Here is a 24,851-nt window from a genome sequence, read left to right as displayed (position 1 = left end):
AAGCTGTCCATCAGCCGGCCCGGGGCATCTGTTAAAGGGCCATAGATATAAATAAAAGGAAAAGCAGCTTTCAAAAGGGAGCAAATAAATTCACTCGCAGAGCTGAACAAGGCGTGACGCTTCTTCCCCAAATGTATGAAAATGGTAATTCTCACCCAAGGGTGAGGGTACCCCTGAAAACCTTTTCCCCCCCTTTGGATACGAGGAGCTTAAACATCGCTCACGACTGGCAACAGGCAAAGGCAGAGCAGAAAGAAACAGCGGGTGGAGGGGGCGCAAAAGGCAGGGGGGGGGGGGTAGATCACGCAGAGTCTCAACGGGGACCCTCCCCCCCGGGGGGGGAAGGGGTTCGACTGCCCTGGCAAAAAACGCTCGGCGGATTATTCTTACAATACGAGGATCCCACGGGGTCGCCCTCAACCAAACACAAGACTCCAAAGCTGGTTAGAACAGTAGTAATGTTTTTTTCTCTTTTTTTTCCCTTTTTTTTTTTTAATTTTGATACCCGCAAGATCTCGGCGTACCTTGCAGAGCGGGGGGGTGGACAGGTTTATACAATCTCAAATTGTTTCATAGTGCAACCTGTGCAAGCAAGAAATATGACAAACATCGTCCTTCACTTATAAACATCTACTATTATAGGCGAAAACAAAAACAAAACCCAAAAAAAAAAAACTTACCCATATTCTTAGATAAGTGACTATTCACATTTTGTACATATACAGTTTTTTTAAACAGTTCCAGGATAAACTCTACAATGTCTTACAGACGTAAAACAGGAAGTATTTAAGTTATGGGGGCAACAGAAAATAAAATAAAATTTTTAAAAAGAAAAGAAAACCTCCCAGCACATAAGCTGGATGGGACTCTTAGGTTGGGCTGCCTCCTCCCCATCTAGTCTACAGCTCAAGTATATTTAACAACAAAAACCACCACCACCACCCCAAAAAAAGTGTAAGAAGGTGACTGCGGTGGGAATTGGGGAAAAAATAACGTTTGTACGTTAGTTTCCTGAAAAAAATAAAGGAAACTTTGGAGAGAGAAAGGGGGGAAGGAGGCCCTTCTTTTCAAAGCCATCTTGGATTAGGAATACCATTAACATTATTTTTAAAAAAAGCAATTTCCTTTTTTTAAGATGGTTTCATTGTACACGCACACGGATATGCAAAGCCCCCCAAAAAGGAGAAAGGATGGAATGCGGGAGGAGGGAGAAGAAAAAAATATCCAGGGAAGATTCAAATATATATATATTAATTAATTAATTAATTAAATCTTGTAGAAGAAATCCAGAAAGAAATACAATCAGTGGGGCAGATGCATTTCAAAGGGGGTGGGGGGGAGGGGAGGGAAGAAAAAGGGGGGGGGGGATATATCGAAATGCAATTCTATGGATGAGACCCGTCCCTTTCTCTCAATGCAGGTTGCGAATACCTAGGCTTTCATGCTGCTTCTTTAAATAAAATGTACTTTTTAATATAATTTGGGACCTCTGTTGCGGTCAATATTTATATATATATATCTACACATACATATATATACAGTTTCCAAGCAGGACGTCTCCCACAGCATGGCCCCAATGTCCAACCCTGAGCGTCAAAAAACGAGCGAGTGGAAGGAAGGGACAAGCAGGTTCAGGAAATCTTTCAAGCCTGTCGCTCAAAGTAGAAGGATGTGTAGATGTGTGTAACTGAGCATGGCTACAAAAGCCCGGGAGGAATTTAAAATCAAAAGATGAGGACATGACCGCCGTAAAGCAAAGCTGGAGCTTCACGTTGGATCTCTCGTCTTGCCGCTCCGTCCCTTCTGCGGAGTTGTGAGTTAAAATCAGCACAACAGAACTGAAAGGGAATTCTTTGGAATCTGTCCCTGATCATTCAAACCAAGAAAAAAGGGGAAAAAATAAAAATAAATGGGGAGGAGGAGCCCCAAAAAGAAGCAAAAATTCAAAAGCGCAACGCTTGGGGGGTGGTTGAGCCGAAATACCACCGGGGCGGGGCGGGGTGGGGGGATCTGTCTCATGCGCTGTTGAAGTGGGCGATGCTCTGCGGATGGTGCTGTTGCCAGATCTGTTGCTGCTGGACGGCTAGCTGTTGCGACTGATCGGACGTTGACAGGAGGTTGACGAGGGGGGACACGCAGTTTGCTGGAATGATCAAGCCTGCAATACAGTTAAGGGGGGCGGTGAAGTCAAAGGAGCTGAGGGGAGGCAGCTGTCTGGCTTCACAAACCAACATTTGTTTGCTTAAGCTGCAAGTCTCGGTCTGTTTCCCGTCGTTTAGGACCTTAGCACTTAAAAGACTTCTAGACCGCTTCACAGTGCATTCACGGCCCTCTCTAAGCGGTTTACACAATCGGCCTCTTGCCCCCAACAATCTGGGTCCTCATTCGACTGACCTTGGAAGGACGGAAGGCTGAGTCAACCTTGAGCCGGTCAGGATCGAACTGCTGACAGTCAGCAGAATTAGCTTGCAATCCTGCATTCTAACCACTGTGCCACCATGGCCCTTCCTTCCTTCCCCTCACTCCCTCCGTGGTCATGTGGCCGGCATGGTTCAACGCCGAAGGCGCACGGAACGCTGTTCCCTTCCCACCAAAGGTGGCTCCTATTTTTCTACTTGCATTTTTTAACCTGCTTTCGAACTGCTCGGTTGGCAGAAGCTGGGACAAATCACGGGAGCTCATTCCGTTGCGCGGCGCTAGGGATTCGAACCGCCCAACTGCTGACCTTTCTGATCGACAAGCTGCCATACTTGCCTACAATTCTCTGGCCGTCCTCGGTCCGCAGTCGAACAATCTGCATTTTGACGTTTGTGCCGCTCACGGAGGCAAGGACCCCTTCCACTTTTGTCCAAACGCTCAGGACAGAACCGCAGAGGACGTAATACGTCCGGCAGCGCAAGCCGACCTCACAGACGAGACCCAGGCCCGCCTTTTTGCAGTTGCCCCTCCTGAAAAGAGGAAAGTAAGCTGATTTCACTGCTCAATTATTACTTTTTTTTTTAAACCAAGAACTGAATATGGACTTTTGTTCCCTGCACAAAGACACAAGTCAAAAGATGGGCTCCCAAATAAAATTATGTCTAATTTTGGGAGTGTCCTTTCAAAGTTTTATCTGATTTTTTTTTTTAAAGAATCCTATAGAATCACAATAGCAAAATTATGAGATCTGGCAAAGTGTAAATCCTTAGATTGAATGAAGAGAAAAGAAGGGCCACAAAGTTACTCCTTCAGTGCGGTCCTTGGGACTCTCTGGAGGCTGGGTTGTTTTCTTGCAGACGTAGTGCCAGAAGGGGAATGGGGTTTGCAGAGAGGAGGAAGAGGAAGGAAAGGAGGACGACTGTGGGGTCCTTGGTGCTCTCTGATCTTGGTTGTTTTCTTGCAGACGTTTCATGACTCAACTAAGTAACATCATCAGTGCTAGGAGGTGCCTTCTGTTTATATCCCAATCAAGGAACTACCCCCCCCCCCTCAGTCAACAACAGGTTAACCAAGGAATAACCAAGAACCCTCCCACCAATAGGACAAGCCACTTGTATATAAACAGAGAGCAAACCTTACTCCCTTCCAGCACTTATGACGTTCCCTACATGGGTCATGAAACGTCTGCAAGAAAATAACCAAGCTCAAGAGAGCACCAAGGACCCTACAATCCTTCTTCTCCACTCTGCAAACTCCTCTTCCCTTCTAGCACTGATGATGTGACCTAGTTGGGCCGTGAGACGTCTGCAAGAAAACTACCAAGCTCAGAGAGCATCAAGGACCTCGCAGTTCAAACCCTGAGTTGAACCTTTCCATTTGGTTTGATTGGGAAGTCCCACTGAAATTCATTTTTTTGAGAGCAGTCCCACACACTACCCCACCCAAAAAAGAACTTACCAGTAAGCGTGTGTGCATGTGTCTGCTGATGAAGTGTACTGCTCTACCCAGTGAGTCACAGCATCGTCAGAGGATACCTAGAATTACGCACAGCAGTTATTCACAGTCATATCTGGCCAATAACCTATTCGGGAGTAATGAGTGAGTTTTCTCAAGCCTTTAAAGATGCAAATTAAATCTGCAATCAAGCAAAAGTTACACACACACACGTACGATGAAAAAGGTAACTTTATAAAGGTGGCTCACTTTTTTATATTTTTTCTTTATTTCAGAGTAGGTTTCCAGTTTCAACTGTTTTCCGGTATTTGGCCTATAAACCAGGAAAAGCTTCTTTTTGGGGTTCACCTCTTTCATGAGGATGGCCGTTTTCTTACTGTTTCGTATCTGGGGGAGGAAAATGAAAATAGAAAGACAAATTCCCTTTGTACCTCCTGGAGAATAACTGTTGGTTAGTCCTAAATTACCCGTTTAATAAACCTGGACCCGAGCGCAAAAGTCAAAGTCCTTTTTTGTACAAAATTTTATCAACAGAACGTGTGGCTGTTCGCTGCCAAAACTCAGCTAAAAAGGCACACTTTAGAACCGGAACCCTGGATAAATTCTGTTAGCTGGGGGAATTCTGGGAGTTGAAACCTAAACATCGTCAAGCTGACGCGGTTGAAAAATGTTGCTTATCTTGTGCCAGACGTTAAGCCAGACTTTCAAAGCGGAGCCTCACCTGAAGGGATAAGTAAAACCCGTCCTCTGGGCCGCGCTGTTCACTCCAAAGCTTAGTTGCTTCCTCCCAAGACATGCCTCTCTCCACGCTTATCTAGAAAACAGGAACAGAGAGCGTGGTTGATGGCCGACTCCACATTCTTCTGAAGAAAGCCAGGGGTATATATTTTAGCCGCTCGGCCCAACCTGTCTTAACCATCCAAGAACTTACGGTGTATAATTCGACATGTCCGGAGGTAGAATAGCCTGGGGTTAGGAATTTTTTAGCATCTGCTTTCCTCACTTTTTCATCTCCCGATCCCAAATCTGGGAAAACAAAAACCGCAAGAAAGAATGAGACCGGCATCTGACACATTACACAAGGTAGTCCTTGACGTACGACCACAACGGAGCCCCAAATTTATGTTGCTAAGGGAGATGGTTGTTAAGTGAGTCTTGCCCCACTTTACGACCTTTCTTACCCACCAGTAAGTGAATCCCTGCGGCTGTTATGTGAACCTGGCTTCTCCATTGACTGTGCTCGTCAGAAGTCGCAAAAGGGGATCGCGTAACCCCAGAACACTGCAACCGTCGTAAATATGAATCGATCACCAAGTGTTCACTTAACTGTCTCACTTAGCCACATAAATTTTGGGCTCCATTGTGGCCGTAAGTCGAGGACTAGCTGTACTGCCCACCCTGGAAATGCCTCCTCACCTAAGATGCCCATGTCGTATCTCCCGTTCTTCTTTGCATTGTGGATGACTGCGTTTAGCGTGTCTGAGAAATACTGGAATAAAGCGTTCTGTTGGTGGACTTCCATGCCCAGGATCCGGTTCAGGAATTTCCCAATATTGTTATAATCTAAAAAGATGGGAAATGAGGTGAGGTTGGTGAGAAAACAGTCAGGGTCTGTTCCCACCCCTCAGTGCTGAGCAAGAGCAAAACAACCCCAAATCTGAGTGATGCGTGAGGCAACAAAGAAATACTTCCATAAAGAAATTTCCAAGCATGGCAAAAGAAGTACCTTTGTCAAGAGTAAGAATTCCAGACCGGTCTTCGACATTGATTAGCCCGACACCTATCAAACCTTGCCTAACATCTGGGAAGGAAAACAGAGGTGTTAAATTCAGCCTTACAAGACAGCCACCAACTGCATAAGGAGGTGCACAAATCAGAACCTCAAATTAAAAACAAATTAGGATCTCTTGCAGGCTTCAAAAATAATCCTAGCAGCAGAAAGAGATAGCAAGATTTCTTCTGGCCAAATATCGAATCATGAAATGGCTGGAATGCCATAAACAGAAACGAATGTTTGGTTTCTTTGGCTGAAAATAGGAAATCTACAATCATCCCAGAGACTGCTAAGGGAACTTAGCTGTGCTTTTTGGAGAGAAGTCTAAAGAAGCAATCCAATCTCAATTCAAAAGGGCTCTCTCAAAATTTTATTGTGGGAAACCCCCCCACAAAACCTACCTTTAAAAAACTCTCCTGGATAATCTGCTGGCGGAGACACTAGCGGGGAATCCAAATTCACAATGGACTTCATGACTATTTCCAACGCATTTCGGCCATACTAATTTCAGAGGGGGAGAAAAAAATCCAACAATAATTATCTTTGCAATACAGAATATGACCAGTTTTACATATTCAACGTATGCATATTCATTTACCTATAGGTTAAAGGTAAAGGTTCCCCTCGCACATATGTGCTAGTCGTTCCCGACTCTAGGGGGCAGTGCTCATCTTCGTTTCAAAGCCAAAGAGCCGGCGCTGTCCAAAGACGCCTCCGTGGTCATGTGGCTGGCATGACTCAACGCCAAAGGCGCACGGAACGCTGTTCCCTTCCCACCAAAAGTGGTTCCTATTTTTCCACTTGCATTTTTTTATGTGCTTTCTTTTATGTGCTGCTAGGTTGGCAGGAGCTGGGACAAGTCACGGGAGCTCACTCTGTTATGCGGTGCTAAAGATTCGAATCACTGACCTTTCTGATCAACAAGCTCAGTGTCTTAGCCACTGAGCCTATGTATGTATGTATGTATGTATGTACGTACGTACGTACGTACGTATATATATGGGCACCAATCAAGAAGCAGGAAAGGATGGCAATTTTTACCTTGTTGTCAAAGTTGAATCTACTCAAATCTCTAGTTTCTGTTGCTCTTCTATCTCCGTGGGTGAGAGCTCCCTGTTTAAAAAAGAAAAGAAAAGCTGACTTACAAACTGAGAGACCAGCAATTTCCTGACCTTTTAAAAAATAAGAGATCGCCTTTTGTCAAAGGTTGCTCGAATTGGGTATGTCTAGTTTAATGATAAGAAGGACCAGGGATGACATGATAGCAGTGTTCCAGTATCTCAGGAGCTGCCACAAAGAAGAGTGAGTCAAGCTATTCTACAAAGGACCTGAGGGTAGAACAAGAAGCAATGGGTGGAAACTAATCAAGGAGAGAAGCAATTTAGAACTAAGGAGAAATTTCCTGATAGTTAGAACAATTAATCAGTGAAACAATTTGCCTCCAGAAGTTGTGAATGCCCCAACACTGGAGGTTTTTAAGAAGATGTTGAACAACAATTTGTCTGAAGTGGTGTAGAGTTTCCGGCCTAAGCAGGGGGTTGGACTAGAAGACCTCCAAGGTCCCTTCCAACTCTATTATTCTATTCCATTTGGTCTAAAATCGGGATGGATATAATGAATGATCCGCTGGGCAAATTTCTTACCAAGCTCTCCAGCCGTTTGGCAACAATGGAGGCGAATCTTTGTTCTCCTGCCAATTCAGAAATTAGGAAGACGTACTCCGGGGCAGTCACTTGGTTGGACCGGTGAGTTCGTCCTGGAGATGAAGAAAAAGGCAATTTTGTACTAAGTACCAAAGGCCCTGCTTCCACATTCAGCCAACCTCAAGCTACTCACCAAACTGCTGAATTGCCCGATCGGCACTCCACGGCAACTCCAAGGTCATGTGTACCCTCCTCCTCTGGTTTTTGGCCCTTCGATCTGCTTGCAAAGAGATGCCTGAGCTGGCGGCTTCGGAGATGATGGCGATGTTCTACAAGGCAGAAGGAGGTAAAAGGTGAAGAAAGGAAAAAGAAACTGAGATTTTTAAATGGAAACTTTGGGTCATGAAAATATAATGCGATATACTTGAGGAAGAGATCACTTTTTCTTTAGCAGTTAGTGCTGAGCCTGAATTTGACACATGTGTAGGCATTTTATTTAGATCTCTATTATATTCATTTATTCCTTTTCTTTCTCTTTACTATGGAAGGGGAGGTTTCGCCACATTCTTAAAATTGGGAGGGGCAAATAGTGAGGATTGTTTTGGTTAGCTGAGCTCCTTTCCCTTGGGAACAGAGGCTGCTCCTGCCGAGAACGGGAGGTGGAGTTTGAAGACACCGGGCAATGTGGATCGAGTGTTTATTGGAGGAATGTGACTTGGGAGGGATGTTTCTGACTTACATTATTATGTGGTGTAATTCCGGTTGTGTGTCAGATCTGGAATTACAACCGACTTTGCCAATTGGATGTCTACCTAAATAAAAGAATTTGGGTTTTTTTGGGAAGATGGACTTTGTGCCTTTCTTCTTTGAATGGGTTTCATCAGTTGGAAGCCTGACAATTAGTTTTATCCCTCCCACATTACCTAGGAAATGTCTCTCGCAAATGTTTTATCACTTTTCCTGAGGAGGAAAATTAGCCATGGCGGAAGATGTTCCTAAGATCAACAACTTGCACTGATCACACTTTTCTCGCAAAAGTGCAAGCCAAACCTCCTCAGGCAAAGCACACCTGTGTCTTGACACAAACTAATTCCAAGCAAGGATGGACTTATTGCATTCTTACGTCAACAATTTCAACTTTCAAAAACAGAAAAGGACAGTTATATTTGGACAGTTATATAGTTCTTTCAGAACTATATTTAGTTCTGAAAGAAATGTACGGTTCAGAGCACCAACGTGGTTGGTTTTTTTTACCTTGCTGAAAATGTCAATATTTCGACCCTGAAGAGAGCAAAAGGTACCTTGTCTCCAGCCATGAATCTCTGCTTCTCGGTGATGTTCAGGATTTCCACAGGGACGTCAAGTTCAGACCGCGATTCGTAGGAGATGCTGCCGTCGTCGTTGCTCACGACCCTTCCTTTGCGACCTGTCATCTTCAGAACAGGGAGTCGCGTTAGCAGGCCGCGTCAAGCGCTAAGGCCCGTGAAATAATTCTAAAGGCCTCTCAAATTAATTCCTCAAGGCCATGCCGAGAAGAAACTTTACTGGGGATATAAAGTTAGTCCTTATGACTTACGACCACAATTGAGGCCAAAATTTCTGGTCCTAAGCAGGATAGGTGTTGCCCTGTTTTAAGACCTAGCTCGCCACAATTAAGGGAATCTGTCATAGCTGCCATTCTGCTAGCTTCGCATCGCATCTTTCCAGCCTGACTGTTGGGGCCTGTCGGCTCCTCCAACAGCTGAATCAGAGGAGGCGGCGTAAGAGTCAGGGTCAGCATCAAGGCAACCTGACAACTCCAAGGGAGAAGAGGGAATGGAGCTGGCAGAGAGAGAGAGACAGAGGGGGAGCCTGGGCCGTCCGTCAGCCATCAGATGGAGAGCCAACAGCCCCCAGGTCTGGAGGTGGCTGATGAGGAAGAGGAGGAACAGCTGGGCCCAGTGCCTGAAGCATGGATGCGCAGAAGGCAGAGGAGAGGAGAGCAGTGGAAATCTATGGGCCGGTCCTTGGGACAGAAGAGCCACCGCTGCTAGCAAAGTCCCACCCTAGCTCTGGGGATAAAAGGCAGGAGGTGGAGATGAATAGAGGTAGTAGACAACTATTCATCTCCTGGCCGGACAGACTTGTTAGCCTGCGGTGAGAGAGAAACTTTTTGCCGGAGCTGCCGGCTTGCCTAATAAAGGCAACTTTTGAGTTCACTTCAGAGGGTTTGTCGGGTTTGGGGAGCTGGGTCAGAACGCCGACAGTGACAAGCTGTCTATTTTTAATGCTAGGCCTCTTGTGTCACAACCCTTATTCTAACCAATCCTTGTAGAAGGAGAGGCTCCCTCCTTGTAAGAGTTTTAGCTAAAAGCCTTCCTTCCCGAGTCATCCAAGCGGCCTACCTCGGCTACGCTCTCGGGGCCTCCCAGTTCATCGATGAGTTCATCCAGCGTGTTGGGAGGGAGATCTTCGGAGAGCTTCTCCAGTTTCTCCAGCAATTCTTTCTTCATCTGCTGGGCCCTTTCCACGGCATCCTGACTCGTCACGTAGCTGGTGTGTGTGTTACTGGGTGCTGCAAAGTGCCAAAACAGAGGGGGGTGGGGAGAGGTGTTTTTTTAGACTCTTAGAAGGGGAGCCAGGTTGATCCATGGATTCCTAAACTCAGGAGAGGTTTGGTACCATTTATTTTGCAACAAAGCTTATGAAAAGAGTTCAGCGCATGGAAGGCTAAGCCTTTCAATAAAATTGGCCAGTTGTGGTAGGAGTGCACGAAAGCTCGGGCTTTTTGGTACCAGATAAAGTATTTGGAAGAGATGCTAAATGAAAGGATGGAGTTGACGCCAGAATTAGATTTATTAGGGATCCCAAAAGAAAAACATGGCAAAGGTGGGCTACATTTAATGCTGCATATTTGAAGACTGGGTTTTGCACAAAAATGGACAAATAAAGAGACTCTCTCGGAACGAGAAATAATAAATAAGATACTGATGTGAGCAGAAATGGACAGACTGACTCTAGAACTCAAAGACAAGGGTGAGACGGAATACCATGAAATTTGGGACAAATGATACCAATGGTTAGAAATGAGGGGAAAAGGCCGGGACAGAAAAACACAGAGAAGAACTGGAAAATATGGTATTAAGGAGGTGTGATAGGTAGGAATTGGATATGTATTTGTAGGGTTAGTAATTATATAAAAGAATCAACGGACAGGTAATCTGACTGACTACATAATGGATATAAAATGTAATCGTTGTAAGATCTAATCACTACATGGAAACGTCTATGCCAGCAATGTCGCCCTATGTCCAATGTTTTTAATGTTTATCTAATAAAAAAAACTTTTCAAATATATATTAAAAAAATTGGCCAGTTGGAAAAAGTGACTTCTGATTTTTGTTTGCAGACTTTTACAACTGCCGCTTTTCCTTTGCCAGGCAGAAGCTTCCTGGCAGCCAAAACAGGTGAGGACACCTCTTGGGTGACTTACCGGAGATATTCATAGGAGGGGTTACGGCTGTGGAGGAGAGAGAACTTGGCCGTTTGGATCCGAGGCCAGATGCTAGTAAGGCACTCTGAATAGAGTCGGGGTCTATGCTCTTCTTCTTTTTCTTCTCTTTATTTTTCTTGTGTTCTTTCCGGATCAGCCAAGGGTCTGAGAGGGAGGAAGGGGGAAGAAAAAAACAAACAAACAAAGTGGGCAAGCAAAACCCAACCAGCTTTACCCTAAAATCACATCCCCCACCTGAAGTCACAAAGATGAGGAAAACCCAAGTCGTCTCACCGTCCTCGTCGTCTTCGCTAGATTCGTCTCTAAAGGGGTTGAAGTCATCGTCGTCTCCCGAACTTAAGAAGCGAGAACTCTCGTTGTCGCTCTCTTCGTTCTCAGAGGCCTCCGATTCACTGAAGCTTTCGTCAGAACTGCTCCCGGCCAGGCCGCCAGTCTTACGGGCTTTCTTGACCTCCCTCGTCATTTCTTCTCCTGTTTTTAAGCGAAAGTTAAGAAGGGACATTTTAGAAAGGAGCAGCTCGATACTTGGGGGCTGTTTAGCGAAAGAAGAAAAGTGACTTTCTGAACTCAAGACACATCGCCACAGGGAGGAATCTTGAGGAACTGAACTATAATAATGAGACACCGACTGAAAAAACGGTGCAGAGATTCTGCTGACTTAATTCAGGCAATTCAAGCGTGTTTTCCTTGGGAATTTTAGGTTTTCTCAGCAAGAAACAAAGTAAAAAGAAGGAAGTATCCCTCCGTGTCTGAATTCTAATCTGAATGTGCTAGTCGTTCCTGACTCTAGGGGGCGGTGCTCATCTCCGTTTCAAAGCCAAAGAGTCAGTGCTGTCCGAAGACGTCTCCGTGGTCGTGTGGCCGGCATGACTCAACCCCGAAGGCGCACAGAACGCTGTTCCCTTCCCACCAAAGGTGGCTCCTATTTTTCTACTTGCATTTTTTAACCTGCTTTCGAACTGCTAGGTTGGCAGAAGCTGGGACAAGAAACGGGAGCTCACTCCGTTATGCGGCATTGGGGATTTGAACCGCCGAACTTTCCGATCGACAAGCTCAGCTTCTTAACCACCTTAAATGGGTATAGCACATCTGTTTAAAATAGCACCAAATTAAAACAGCAACAAAACGGGCTCCGATTTACCTTTACGTTTCTTTACTTTGTCCTCCTTGCAAGGACTGTCCCGGGGAGAGCTGTTGTTACTCTGGAGGGAGAGGTCAATTCCCAGCAAGCTGAAAAGTTTCTTCCGATCGGGAGCTGGGAAATGTTTCTCGATGAGGGATTGAAACACCCCCCTGCACAGTTCGGAGAGAGAAAAACAACAGCAGTGTTTTAATGCTAGCCCAAGAGCATCACCCAGCGTAGCCAGAATTGAGGGGCTAGGGCACAAAACAGACAGAAGCATTAAATTGGCCCATCCTTGCCTTGCAATAGGAAACCCATCTTTCTGGGTAAATATGAGTCATTGGTTTAGCATATTCTTCTCAGTCAAAAAGTGGGGGCTTTACTGGTTTCTCACGGATCATAAATATGTACTAGTCGTTCCCGACTCTAGGGGGCGGTGCTCATCTGTTTCTAAGCCAAAGAGCCAGCGCTTTCCGAAGACATCTCCGTGGTCATGTGGCCGGCATGACTAAACGCCGAAGGCGCACGGAGGGCTGTTCTCTTCCCACCAAAGGTGGTCCCTATTTTTCTACTTGTATTTTTACATGCTAGGTTGGCAGAAGCTGGGAGAAGTCACGGGAGCTCACTCCATTCGACAAGCTCAGCCTGTCAGCCACTGAGCCACCGTGTCTTAGCCACACAGCAGATACTTGCTATTACACAGTTCATCCATTTGAAATCCCGGATCGTTTTAAGAGTTAAGTATCTTTCAAACTTGGCAACTTTTAAAATGTGCAGATTTCCAATTCCCAGAATCCCCACCAGACGGCATGCTTTGAAGGACATCGGTTTTGAGGTGGAGAATGGAAGCCACAAATTTCTGAACTACTGCTGATAAACGAATCCACTTTTTGTGAGGCCCTCTTAATGTTTCTACGTTTGCCCTCTTGAATTTTGGAAGACTCTGAAATGCTGAAACCTGCAGGATTGACAGGAGGGGCTTACTTTGCTGTGGAAACAAAGTCATTCAGCTCCCCACCGCCTTCTTCCAAAGCTTCTAAGGTCCGGGCTTCTCCTGTGGACTGCAGCCCAATGACCACGCACTGTTGGAAGGAAAACACGGGGGAGGTTTTAAGATCTTCTGAACGTGGAGGAGGACAGGTACTTCACCTGCCATTCCAGGACCTCAAGTCAAGGCCCAACCCACCTTGCCATTCTTGATCTCTTCCCGGGCCAGCTGCACCACTCGTTTGACTTTGGATGCGATGCAGAGGTATTTAAAGAATCTCTGGTGAGCAGACCAGAACTGGCCCCACATGGACTTCTTCATGCGCTGTTCGGCGTCAATGAGGTCAGCGGCCTGTTGGAATTTCTCCCTGGCACTTACCCACTGAAGAAAAAAGGAAAGCAGAGTTTTCAGAGCGACATAAAAGGATCAGTAATATAAAATAATGGGAGGATAGGATGCTAGGCTAAAACGACTGCTATCCAAAGGTGGGTGTCCCCCGTCCCCCGCCCGAAAAGGCAACTAGAGTTTCTCGGTGCTTTCTTCTTCTGAAGAAGCTTCTTGGATGACAAGTGAAACGTTTTCAACAGGGCTGTCCAAACTTGGGAACTTTAAGACTTGTGGACTTCAACGCCCAGAATTCCCCAGCCAGCCATGCTGGCTGGGGAATTCTGGGCGTTGAAGTCCACAAGTCTTAAAGTTCTCAAGTTTGGACACCCCTGGTTTTCAAAGAAAGCACCAAGTGAAGTCCAGCTACCTTTTCGAAAAAGCACCTTTGGGACAATCATGATCTAGATGATTGACAAGCTCCGCAGATTACTGGTTCTTAAAAGTGTAGTTCTTAAACTTTGGGTAGTAGTTTTCTAATTAAAAAAAAAAACCCAATATCTGGAATCCACTGTTTTTCAGTAATGGATAAATCAATTCTATAAACAATCTACCGGTTTGGTAGATTTTAGTTTAGGAAAGGTGGTTATATTCTACCAATCACAATGTAGTTTAAGCATGACTACAGCTGCTCCTTGCTCCAATAACTTTGCATAGGGTTCACCGAATGAATTCCTTGGAGTGGAGGAAACATCTACAAAATCCTGCAACTCTTTAACTTCTAAGCCCCTTCTGGGATGGGGGATAAAACGCCTGCAGAAAACCTGAGAAAGGCTTTTGGTATACATCTCCTGGAGACCCAAGGAATGGTTAACGGAACTGATTTCACGCTGTTCCTGTTCGTCTTTACACCGTTCCAAAGATTCACTGGGGCTTCTCCTGCAAGGAGTTAATGCCGTGATCTTTCTCAAAGGGTCCCGAGAACCGCCAACTTCTCCCTTTTAAAGGCTTACCATTTTCACAGATTTATTATACATTTTGACGTAGTGCTGAGAAAGATGAACTTCGTCTATTTTGAAGGTGACCCCGGAGAAGCTGAGCTGCCTGGCTATGTACATTCCTCTTAGCTTCATATCCATGGCAACTATTTCCATGGCGCCCACGCCTCTGAAGATTAGAAGAAGAAGAGGAAAAGACAATTTTTAAAGGGAGATTATTCTCACAGGGACCTGCTGGAACTTTGAGAAGCTGCGCCAATGCTTCCGACGATTGCTTCTCCCCATTTTGACACAACACCAGCCAAGCTCTACAAATTTACCTTCTTTCAACTGCTTGGATAAAGTCGCTGAATTCCCTAAATGGAGTCCCTTCCCCCCAGATCCCAAGGCGGTTCATATATGCCATGTTCCGGGGCTCTGAAGCACCTGAAAGCAAACGTGTAAAAAAAATGGAAATTATCCAGGTTTCCCCCCTACCCCGCCCCCCTTTGAAAACAGCATTGCAATCCACTCGACGTTCAAACGATGGAAACAACACTTACCTGTGGCACTAGCATAAATAACCCTGGCCTTCGGAAGCTTGTTCTGCAGTTCCAGAACAGCCAAGCCTGTCTTAGTTGGCTTTGAAGAGCCAACTGGGCAAAGGTTTTTAGCCTTGTGGCATTCGTCAAACACGATCTGAGGACGTGGTTAAGAAACAAGACATTTCACAAACACACATGTATTAAGCAACATATGAAGAACGGTTGCAGGAACTGGGTATGTTTAGCTTAAGAGAAAGAAGGACTAGGGGAGACATGATAGCATTGTTCCAATATCTCAGGGGTTGCCCCAAAGAAGAGGGAGTCAAACTATTCTCCAAAGCACCTGAGGGTAGAACAAGAAGCAATGGGTGGAAACTAATCAAGGAGAGAAGCAACTTAGAACTGAGGAGAAACTTCCTGACAGTTAGAACAATTAATCAGTGGAACAGCTTGCCTCCAGAAGTTGTGAATGCCCCAACACTGGAAGTCTTTAAGAAGATGTTGGATAGCCATTTGTCTGAAATGGTATAGGGTTTCCTGCCTAGGCAGGGGGTTGGACTAGAAGACCTCCAAGGTCCCTTCCAACTCTACTATTGTATTGTATTGTATTGCCCAGTAAGCATTCCCCTGAATGGAAGCCAGATATTGTTGTCCATAACTAATAGATATTGATCAATTAGTTTTGTTTATTTTACCAATGTTGGACAATAAATCTTACCGCTGTAAGTAAGAGATGTTAACGAACGTTTCAACGAACTAATCCAGGCAAACATGGCGATTTAAAGATCAGCACAACCTTCTGAGAATTAACTAGCCGAGATACAAAACTGAGCCGTGTTTTTCAACTGTGGTAACTTCCTGACAAGTGACCTTCGGTACCCAGAATCAAAAGATGCTAATGTAATAAGTGGGATATTGCCCCAATCTAGCAACTGGAAAAGGATACCACTCCGTCAAAGTCGTCTCCGCACCAATGAAGAAGCTGCTTCAGCCTGGTTTTATATTTTCCACCGGACTGACTTTCCCCGATAAGTGAAGAATAAGTCGCAAAGATGACCCCCTTCTTCACGCTTCCATTATGCTTGGAAGAAATTTTCCCGTATTTGAACTGAAGCAGAAACAAGAGTTATGAAAGATATTCTGTTCCATTACAAACATGCACGCATTATCTTCCCTAACTCAACTCCCAAAAGCATTAAAAGCTGTGTCTTAAAAAGAAAAACATTTGATTTTATTGTGCTTGGCACTCAAATTAATCAGAAAGCTGTTGGATTCCCACAGAAGTTTCTGCTTTGGTATTTTTTGTTTAGAACACTCTTTACTCTGTCACTGTATACAAGTTTCATTAAACTGAGAAAGACTGTCTTATGTATCACATATTAAATATGTTTTCCAGGAATAATTCATCTTGGTAGCTAAATTGTCCAATGGGATGCTATAAATACACAAATTCTAGCAAGTGGTTTCTAATTTAATTTTTCACATTTTTACGGGAGAATGCAGAAATATAATACTATTCTGCATAATTAAATTCCCCCATGATTCAATAACTGAGGGATTTGAAAACCCCCTCCCCATTATGACCTTCAAAACATACAACATGCCTACTGCAATGATTAACCCGGAAAATAATTTGGGAACGAGCGATTGGTACCCCAACCCAGTGTCAGCAACCCAGAAAGTAACAAAACTATCTATGGTAGGTATCTGATTTAAATTCTAAAACAAAGCATTCATCAGGCATGCATCCCACACAAGCGTACCTAATGTGTGTGGGGGTTTTTGGTTTTTTTTGCTTCAGTGTACAATAGTAAAATATTTCCACACCTTGTTTAATGAATGGACCAAAATGTTTTTGGCGCCAATATCTCTCAAGTCCCTTTCGGCATCGTATTTCAGATCGTTTGAAACACTAAACCTGGGAGAAGACAAAGGCAACAGGCCCACCATGAAGACAAAGCCGGCGACAAAGAGAACAATACCCTACTGGCCCTGATGCCCGAGGAGGAGACTTACCAGACTGCCCTTTTTCTACCCAAGAGGTAGTTCTCATAAATGATGCCAGCGATGGTTCTTCCTTTCCCTACACCGGCACCGTCGCCTATTAAAAAGCCAGCTCGGTCTCCGTTTGGTAGGAATGTCTCGTGTTGCTGCGGGGGACAGAATTTATTTAGCGGGTGGCCTCGAGTACACGGATAAGAGCAGGGAAGGTATATAAAGAAGGCATTTAATGCTGTGGTGCACGTATGAGGGAAATACCGTTTTTTTTCAGATTATAAGACTCACCTGACTATATGACGCATATGACAGGGGGGAAAGGGTTTTTAGCCCTTTTTAGCCCTTTTTGCGGGCCTTTTTTTGGCCCTATCCAGCCTTTTTTCTACTCGTCTTCAAGGCTTTTTTTGGCATTTTGGCTGGCTTTGAGGCCTGCAGTCCTGTATTCTAACCCCTGAGCCACCACAAAAACCCGTTACAATATCTGCGGCAAGAACTTGTCTTCGGTCTTAAGTTTTGGTGGGCATTGGGATGGGCACGAATTTGTAGCTAGCCTCTCAGGAAGGCAGTACCTGTGCTGCATAAGTAATTGCTTCAAGCTGCAAGGCTGAAAGCCAACCGCTGTCGATGCTTTCTTCCGGAATGGAAGATTTGTACCAAACTTCAGGAGGGGTCACGCTGGAGAGGGAACTGGTTTCCACCACCGGATCAGGATGGCGCAAGCCGGTTTTTACTGTGGGACAAAAGGCAGGAGGGTGTGTAAGGCGGCATTTTTTCCACCTTGGACATTCAGATATTTAATGTTGATAAAAAGCCGGAGGAGACGTACATTTTATGGGCATATATTCGGCATAGGTCTCCGCATGGCCCATTTCTTCTTCGTCCTCTTCCTCTGGTTCTTCTTCCTCTTTTGTGACGGGCACTTTCTGCAGGAAAGATCAGAGGGTGTTGCACTCTGTCTCACAGAAAGCAGTAAAGTTCAAGTGTGAGCAGACACACACCCACACATCTAACCTCACGACCGTCTTCTCGCTAAGTTTCAGAATTCTACTTTTAAGGTGTTCTCCTTCTAAGTCCAGTTATTTTCCACCAGAAGAGATTTTGTAATACTTATTTGTGTGTGTGTGTGTGTGTGTGTGTGTGTGTCTTGCATAACCCACTTACGTCTATACTTTGTTGCTTTGAAGCAAAGAAATGTGTGCCTGAAATGTGTCCGTATATTATATTTTAAAAAGGCTGAACAGGGTCCTCATTGCTAAACAGCACGTCTACAAAACCTCTCCAAAACAGCTTGCAATATCATGATCAATTACACGAAACCAAGTATGAAAAAGAAATTGGTCTATACAACACATCAAACTCTAGGATTTCAGAGTTTAAGGAACAGGGTTCCATTGTAACAGGAACATTACATGAGATAAGTGCATGAGATGAATAAAACCAAATAAAGCCATGTAAATATGAATTTCGGGTTGTACTTACCATGGTAGGAGAGAAGCTTCTCATTTTTAGATCATTTACCCAGATCCTGGTGACCTCTTTAGTTGAAGTCTCCTTTTTAACAGCACCATTACTCATATCGGCTGAAAGGAAAACGTCCCAAAGGATTAAACATTAAGAAAAATGCCTGTGATGTAATAAAGCATTCTCGAAGCCGGTGTAAATGAGAGGCAAACGTTTTATTCACCAAAACACCACCGTGCAAATGAGCTTCAAGCCAGTCTTAAATTCACAGCTACCAGGAGGATGCAAAGGCTAAAGGCACCAAAGTTGGATGGAGATTACACCGAATTTCCCAGGTGGGGGTGAGAGAAAGGAAACTCTATAGCCTGTTTCAACAATGGAAGTGATCTTACCAAGCATAGTGGTGTTTACCACGTTTGGGGACACAAATATTATTTCTGTAAAAAAGGCAACATTTGGGACCCTCAATATGTTTTTAACATTCAGCTATTTTAGTTTTCTTTTTCTCTCTACCTACATGAATATGAGGGTTTGTCCTGTTTGGGTCAGAACAGTTGAAGGGACACCGTTTCCTACCCCAAAGCCCGCCCATCAACGTCCATTCAGACAACTCCGCTACTTACTCGCCGCGGTCGCCACCGGGGGAGCGATGTTGGGCGGAGGCTTCAGTTTCATCAGTTCGTTAAGACTGTTGTTCTTGAGGAGATCTTTCAGCTGGATCTGGTCCTTGGGCACAGGAGTAGTCAGGGTGTTGCGTGCCACGGGCACTGTCACCGAGGGCCGTGTGGTGGTGCTGGTCTGTATGATTTTGGCTACGGTGATGGTCTGTCTGGTACTGGTCACGGGGGTCGTTTTCGTCATGACGAGGGTCGTCCCCAGCGTAGGCAGCTGGTTGATTTGATTCAGGACAAAGGTTGTGGTGGAAGGTGGTTGCTAAGGGAACGGGAGAGACTCGTTCTTGTGGTTGTAGGAGAACCACAGATAACTGCCTGGCATTTTTTCTTTCTAATTTAGCCGTAAAAGTTGCTTCAATGATAAGTGATTCTAAGCGGCAGGCAGCCCAGTACAGCAAACAGGATTAAAGTAGTAAAAGAATCTTAACGTAAAATAAAACCTACAGCAACATCAGAGACGCATCAATTATGCTGAGGAATACCTTTCCATCGGTCTTTCTAAAACAGGCAACTTTGGGCAGGTATTCTAAACGCCAATAGGATGAGGCTGACCTGACCTCATGTGAAATGATGTCCCATAGCAGAAGGTTTGATTCTACAGACTCAGTGCAATGGTTTGGAAACCTACTCTAAGTATCCTCTGATTCAAAATATTGTGAAAGATTTTTTTTAATTAAGACATACTGATCCCAAGAGAATTAACAGTAGTGTTAGATTGGTGCTATCGGTGTTTATTTAACACAACATACTTTCTTTACCTCAGGTGCATTTAGCAGAAAACACTGCACATGTATAATGCAATACAAGCACAATCCTACATATTTTTAAAGTTGTACAAAATCTGTATGATGATTTAAGCGAACGATGCAGATCATCTGAATTGCAGGTTATCACTGTGAAATACCCTTGTAAACAGATCAAATAGTAGATATTTGCACTGCTAGAGAATCCTTCACCTAGCTAATGAGTTAAACCAGTTTGTATATTCAAACAACAAACTGCAACGTAAAGTAAGCAAACAAATTGGATGTGAGGCACAACTCTCTGAGCAACAAAATAAACACAACCCAGGTTGATATCAAGCCCTGTGTGAATTGCTACATCTTTGTCTCTGGTTAAGCAAGTTCGATAAACACAACCAGTTAAGTGGGGTGCGTCGTGGCCATAATCCCCAATTCACAGCTCAAAGGAGGGGCTGGCCAAGAATATTTGGTGTGGCTTCTTGTATTGTCTGAACTCAAGTCATGGTTCTAGTATTCCTTACACAGAAGTCAATCTACCTTGGCCAATGAAAACTTTCTCAGAGAAAAGTGTACAGCAAATAGCACATCCAAGGCAACTGACAAAAAGAGTAAGGAGATTAATATGACATAAAGTCAATGCAATGTTTTAAATGGGCCAGCAAAATATAGTCTGAAAAAGTGTATTTCCCAAAGCTGAACATTATAAATCTAGCCTTAATTCCTTATTCCCATAACCGTCAAGCAGGTTGGATATATGGCAGACACACAGGTGGTCAGTTCCAATTTTACAAGTCCCAGGAAATCTGAGAACGAAGGCTTTCCATTTACAGGTAATACAGTAACAAAGTTTAGAATGATGTTATATTACTATGTTAAGGTTGATAAAATAAAATATAACCAGCTTTTTTCTACCTAGTATTAGACTGTATCAGCAATGGGTTATCCCCCCCCCCCAAATAAAAGTAACTCAAATGCTACTAGACCATGACAAATAAAAAATTGTAGAAAAGCTTTCCAACCTGCTGAATTGCTGGAGATGGAGTCGCGAGGCCCATATCTGGAGAATCGATATCAAACAAGTCATTTGGGCTAATTCCACTTTCACTTAAAGCTGTAAGCAAAAGATCTTGTCCTGGTTCCACCATTTCTGAAACAAGAGCAAATGATAGATAAGCTTTTTTCCACCAGGACAGCTGCTTCTACTAAACCATTATTTCTTTTATCTTTTCACTTCTAAAATGGCATCGTATTGCCTCTCGATTGCCGACTGCCGTCCCTTAAAAGTTCCCCCAACTTAGTTCATCATTGCATAAGAATGAAAAGAAGATTAGGACAACCATTTGTTTGAAATGTTAGTGTTTTCTGCTGGAACATGAGATGGACTAGACGACCTCCAAAGTTCCTTCTGATTCCGTTATTTTGTTAAATCCTTTCTCCAAGTCATTCTCTAAAGAGCAATAGTTTCACTAAATGCCAAAGTGCTTCCAGTTTCCCCAGCTCAGTCAAGAACAATCTTCTTTGTAAATAAACCATGGATCCAAAATACAAATATGACGAAATGTCCCATTACAGCAGACAGGACCGGAGGCCTGACAGTGCTGGAGACAGATAACAAGGTAACCCCTTAACACAGGGGGTCCCTAAATTTGGCAACTCTAAGACTTGTGGACTTCAACTGCCAGAATTTTCCAGCCACCGTAGCTGGCTGGAGAATTCTAGGGAGTTGAAGTCCACAAGTCTTAAAATTGCCAAGTTTGAAACCTTTGCTTTAACCTAAGAATACCCCAGACCTGAATTGCCTTTAAACATTCATGCATCCATTAGCCCCCATCCCTCCAAAAATATTTCATTTTTATTTGTTTAGCATATTTAGGAACTGCCCATCTGCCTCACAGAGGGACTTCTGCTTTAGCTTTTTTTCTAGGAAAATTTTCCTTGATTGCTACTAGAAGGCAGACTATATCACATTGTAGCTAAATACTCTGCTGGAATAAAGGGTGGTTTTTTATTAAAAAAAACTGTAACAGCTCACATCAAGTTAAGCCCTGTTTCTCTGAAGTCACCCAAGAAGACAGGAAGCTTCTGTCTTTGGCCATGAGCTTCCAGGAGTTAAGTTGAAAAAGAAAACAGGAACCATAAACTGCACTATTAGAAAGCAACATACACATTCCAATTGACAGAAGCTTAAGCTTCTCTGATTATCTCCTTGTCGTCCATGTGCCCTAGAGTGACAATCCCGGATTCCACCAACTTCATTTTCAAGCATGACACAGCATGCAGATTTTTACACTCCCTTCCAAAGGGTTGTATGAAAGAAAAACCAAACACCAAGGCACGTAGCAACTCAAAGTTCAAACTGCCCTGTGTTGCTAGAGGCCAGGGTAAAATTTCTTCAGAGCTACCCCAAAAAACCAACAACCCTTCAAGACCTTCAAGAATTATGAATGAGTGCTCGTTAACTGAGCATGTTATCAAAACAAAAGGTCCTGGCATTCTCCTGAAGATTGCAGTGATATTCTTCAAGGTTTGAAACTAAATTAGTTTCCAAACAATTAGCGTTGGCTTTGTGAGACACAGATAGAAAATTATGCATCAGTCAATACAACCAACCCAGCCTTTGCCTGGAGAAAAGAGTTTAATGAGCAGGCAGGCAGGCCCTTTGCTTGCCTGTGATCTTCTCAACTGTCCTTGCCAGGATGTAAAATCTCATCAACCATAATCCTGAATAATCACAGAGACTTGAAGACTCTCTGATGTGCAAGAGAGCACAGTAAGGGAGAAAATAAACCTTGTAAATCTCCTTTCCTGCCACGTGTTGTAGAACATAAACTTCCGGATAGGGCTGGGTCTAAGGGAACACTCAGACCTCACATTGGCCCCATAGATCAACCTAAATGAATCCTGTTAGTGGCAGCAACCAGATAGATCCTCCAGGGCTAGAGAAAGGTCACCAATAGAGAGAGACCTGGAAACAATAGTCGCTTCTCCTGAGCCAGCCAGGAGGAACAAACTGCGCCCCCCTCCCCTTGTTTGGCAAAAAAAAGGGGGGGAGGGGGGATCCATACTTTCCAGCCTTCCCACCCATCAAGAGCGGGTGGCTCCGGGCATCTTTCAACCCAGCATTGTCTGGGAACAAAAAAGGCAGGAAAACAAGGGCTGGGAGAAGGAGGTACCCCCTGCAAGTGCAGGCAGAAGGCAAAGTTTCTCAGAGCTGCAGAGGGGGCACCCAGCGGGCACACAACGATCCCATACTCTAGACCCCTGTGCTGGACTCCCCAGCCACCTTTGACCTTAAATCACCAACATACACACATGTACATATATATACCCACATATACAATGTAAATACACACACACACACACACACACACACACACACAGCATGTGTATGCAAAAATGCAGAAACACACACACATACCCAAAGTAAGCCTCCTCTTTCAATTTCTTAAACTGTCAAGGCACAAAGACATGCACACACATGCATGAATATATACACCCACATATTCACACTATTTAACATATAACATTAAACTATACATGTGTGGATAGATAGATTGGAGAGAGAGAGGCATTTTTCTATTGTATGTCAATAGGGGACATGTGGGCTCCCCCCCTCCAAACAAGGCTTTCAAGCAAGGCTGCCTTTCTCTCTTTCTTAGTCAAAATACAGACGCACCCAACCCACATATACATATGTGTGTGTGGATAGACAGAATTTCTGTTAGTGACCAGGGGGGGCCTCTCCGCAAAAGCTTCCAAGTAAGGCTGCTTCTTAGTCAAAACAGACATGCACTATTTGATGTATAATATTAAACTGCCTATGTGCATATATGTGTGGATAGACAGAATTTGTATTGGGTGCCAGGAGGGTCTTTCTCCAAGGCTTCCAAACGAGGCTGCCTTTTTTTTCTTTCTTTCCTTTCTTTCCAGTCAAAATACACACACCCAATCCACATATACATAGCATAACATATTAAACTGCATAGGTGTATATATGTGTGGATAGCCACAATGCCTCATGGGGGCCTGAAGGGTCTCCCCCCACAAGGCTGCCTCTCTCTCACACACACTCTTCTTTCCTGGGGATGCAGCCGGAGGCATGCAGGGAAACGGCCGGGAAAGGGGGTAAAAAGGACCCTCTTTCTGCGGAGAAGCCCCCTCCCCGCGTCACTTCGGACGCCGCCTCGGAGTCTTTCGCCATTCATCGCCTCGGCTGTTTTGGAGCCCCCGCAGGGCGAGCGGAGCGGAGGCTCCCGGACGAGGCCGCCTCTTTCTCCTCAGGCGGCAGCCATTCGGACCCGCGAAGCCGGGCAGTGTGGGGGGGGACGGACGACTTACTCTGGCCGCGTCGGGAGGGCCCCGTCGAGGAGGCTCCCGGTCGCCGTTCCCGCCTTTCCTCCTCCTCTTCTTCTTCTTCCTCCGCCCTCGTCGCCGCCGCTGCGTCCTCCCCGCAGCCGTCGCCTCAGCAGCCGTCGCGCCGTCCGCCGCTTTCTAACTCGCCGCCGCCATCTTGGCCCGCGCGCCCTCCGCTCGCGCCCTCCCTCAGGCGAGGAGGAGGGGGGGAGAGTCGAAGGGAGGAGACGCGCCTGCGCGGAAGGATTGGCCTCCTTCGCGACGTTTGACGCCGGCCCACGTGACCACCGCGAGGCCAGGGTCGCGCTTGCCCTCCTTGTTGCCGGGCGAAACAGGCCCACGTGACCACCCGTCGCGCGGCGTTTCCTTCCTCTCTCTCTCTTCGCCTGCCCCCTTTTCCAAAGCTCAAGGCGAAGAGGGCCGCAGTGCGCACGCGCGGCTCAGCGACGCAGTCAGGTGGTGTCGCCGGCCGGGGTCACGTGACGGCGCGCCGAGTCTGGTTCCTGAGGAAAAGGAGAGGGGGGGAGGGGAGAAAAAGGAAGGCGAGGAGGAGTAAAAAAAAAAAAAGATGGAGGCGCGCATGTCCTCCAACGCCTCATCGCGGAAAGGTCGGATTCCGTGGTCGCTTTCGTTCCCTTCGCCGGTGTGGAGCAGCTCGACGGCGGTCGCGGTTCTTCAAGGCTCGAAAGTGGATCTAGGCCCGTCTTTTTTTTTTCCTCCCTTTGCTGCCCGTTGGGAGGGGCAAAGAGGAGGCCGAGGAGACGGCGGTTGAGAGTCACGTGACCCCCGCCTTGCCCAAGATGGCGGCGCTGTACGTCACCACGCAAGGGGGGGAAGCGGACGCACGTCTCCCTCGGATCGCGAGAGCCGCTGGTGCATGAC

At 45.3% G+C, this 24,851-nt stretch overlaps 1 protein-coding gene across 2 annotated transcripts; it reads right to left on the bottom strand.

Annotated features, from left to right (window-relative positions):
* Nucleotides 1-1,114: 1,114 nt before the first annotated feature.
* SBNO1 (strawberry notch homolog 1) lies at nucleotides 1,115-24,417 on the bottom strand. Of its 2 annotated transcripts, XM_081966662.1 has the most exons (32): nucleotides 23,955-24,417; nucleotides 20,636-20,763; nucleotides 18,823-19,132; nucleotides 18,592-18,636; nucleotides 18,218-18,318; nucleotides 17,565-17,661; nucleotides 17,308-17,468; nucleotides 16,757-16,890; nucleotides 16,568-16,658; nucleotides 15,687-15,848; nucleotides 14,759-14,894; nucleotides 14,537-14,642; nucleotides 14,232-14,385; nucleotides 13,093-13,275; nucleotides 12,891-12,988; nucleotides 11,925-12,076; nucleotides 11,057-11,254; nucleotides 10,763-10,927; nucleotides 9,675-9,844; nucleotides 8,592-8,723; nucleotides 7,484-7,619; nucleotides 7,291-7,403; nucleotides 6,689-6,760; nucleotides 6,049-6,148; nucleotides 5,600-5,674; nucleotides 5,290-5,436; nucleotides 4,805-4,899; nucleotides 4,595-4,687; nucleotides 4,123-4,260; nucleotides 3,877-3,953; nucleotides 2,755-2,948; nucleotides 1,115-2,158 (listed from the first exon to the last, which is right to left on the bottom strand). In XM_081966662.1, the coding sequence occupies exons 2-32, from the start codon at nucleotides 20,759-20,761 to the stop codon at nucleotides 2,016-2,018; spliced, it is 4,104 nt and encodes a 1,367-aa protein (XP_081822788.1). In that variant the 5' UTR covers nucleotides 20,762-20,763; nucleotides 23,955-24,417; the 3' UTR covers nucleotides 1,115-2,015. The 2 variants fall into 2 exon arrangements, with proteins under 2 accessions (XP_081822788.1, XP_081822789.1); XM_081966663.1 differs by lacking the exon at nucleotides 18,592-18,636.
* Nucleotides 24,418-24,851: the final 434 nt, after the last annotated feature.

This window comes from Natrix helvetica (genome assembly GCF_964273705.1).
Source record: "Natrix helvetica genome assembly, chromosome: 14".
NCBI lineage: Eukaryota > Metazoa > Chordata > Lepidosauria > Squamata > Natricidae > Natrix > Natrix helvetica.
Note: the sequence above shows the minus strand (reverse complement) of the source record. Positions and strands in the feature narration are given on the sequence as shown.

Excerpts from the sequence above, each read along its gene's own strand:
- SBNO1 (XM_081966662.1), bottom strand. The coding sequence starts at position 20,761 with ATGGTGGAACCAGGACAAGATCTTTTGCTTACAGCTTTAAGTGAAAGT. Across the intron at positions 2,949-3,876 it reads ACATGCACACACGCTTACTG|GAGGGGCAACTGCAAAAAGG; the intron begins GTAAGTTCTTTT and ends TCCTCTTTTCAG. Across the intron at positions 2,159-2,754 it reads GGACGGCCAGAGAATTGTAG|GCTTGATCATTCCAGCAAAC; the intron begins GCAAGTATGGCA and ends ACTGTATTGCAG.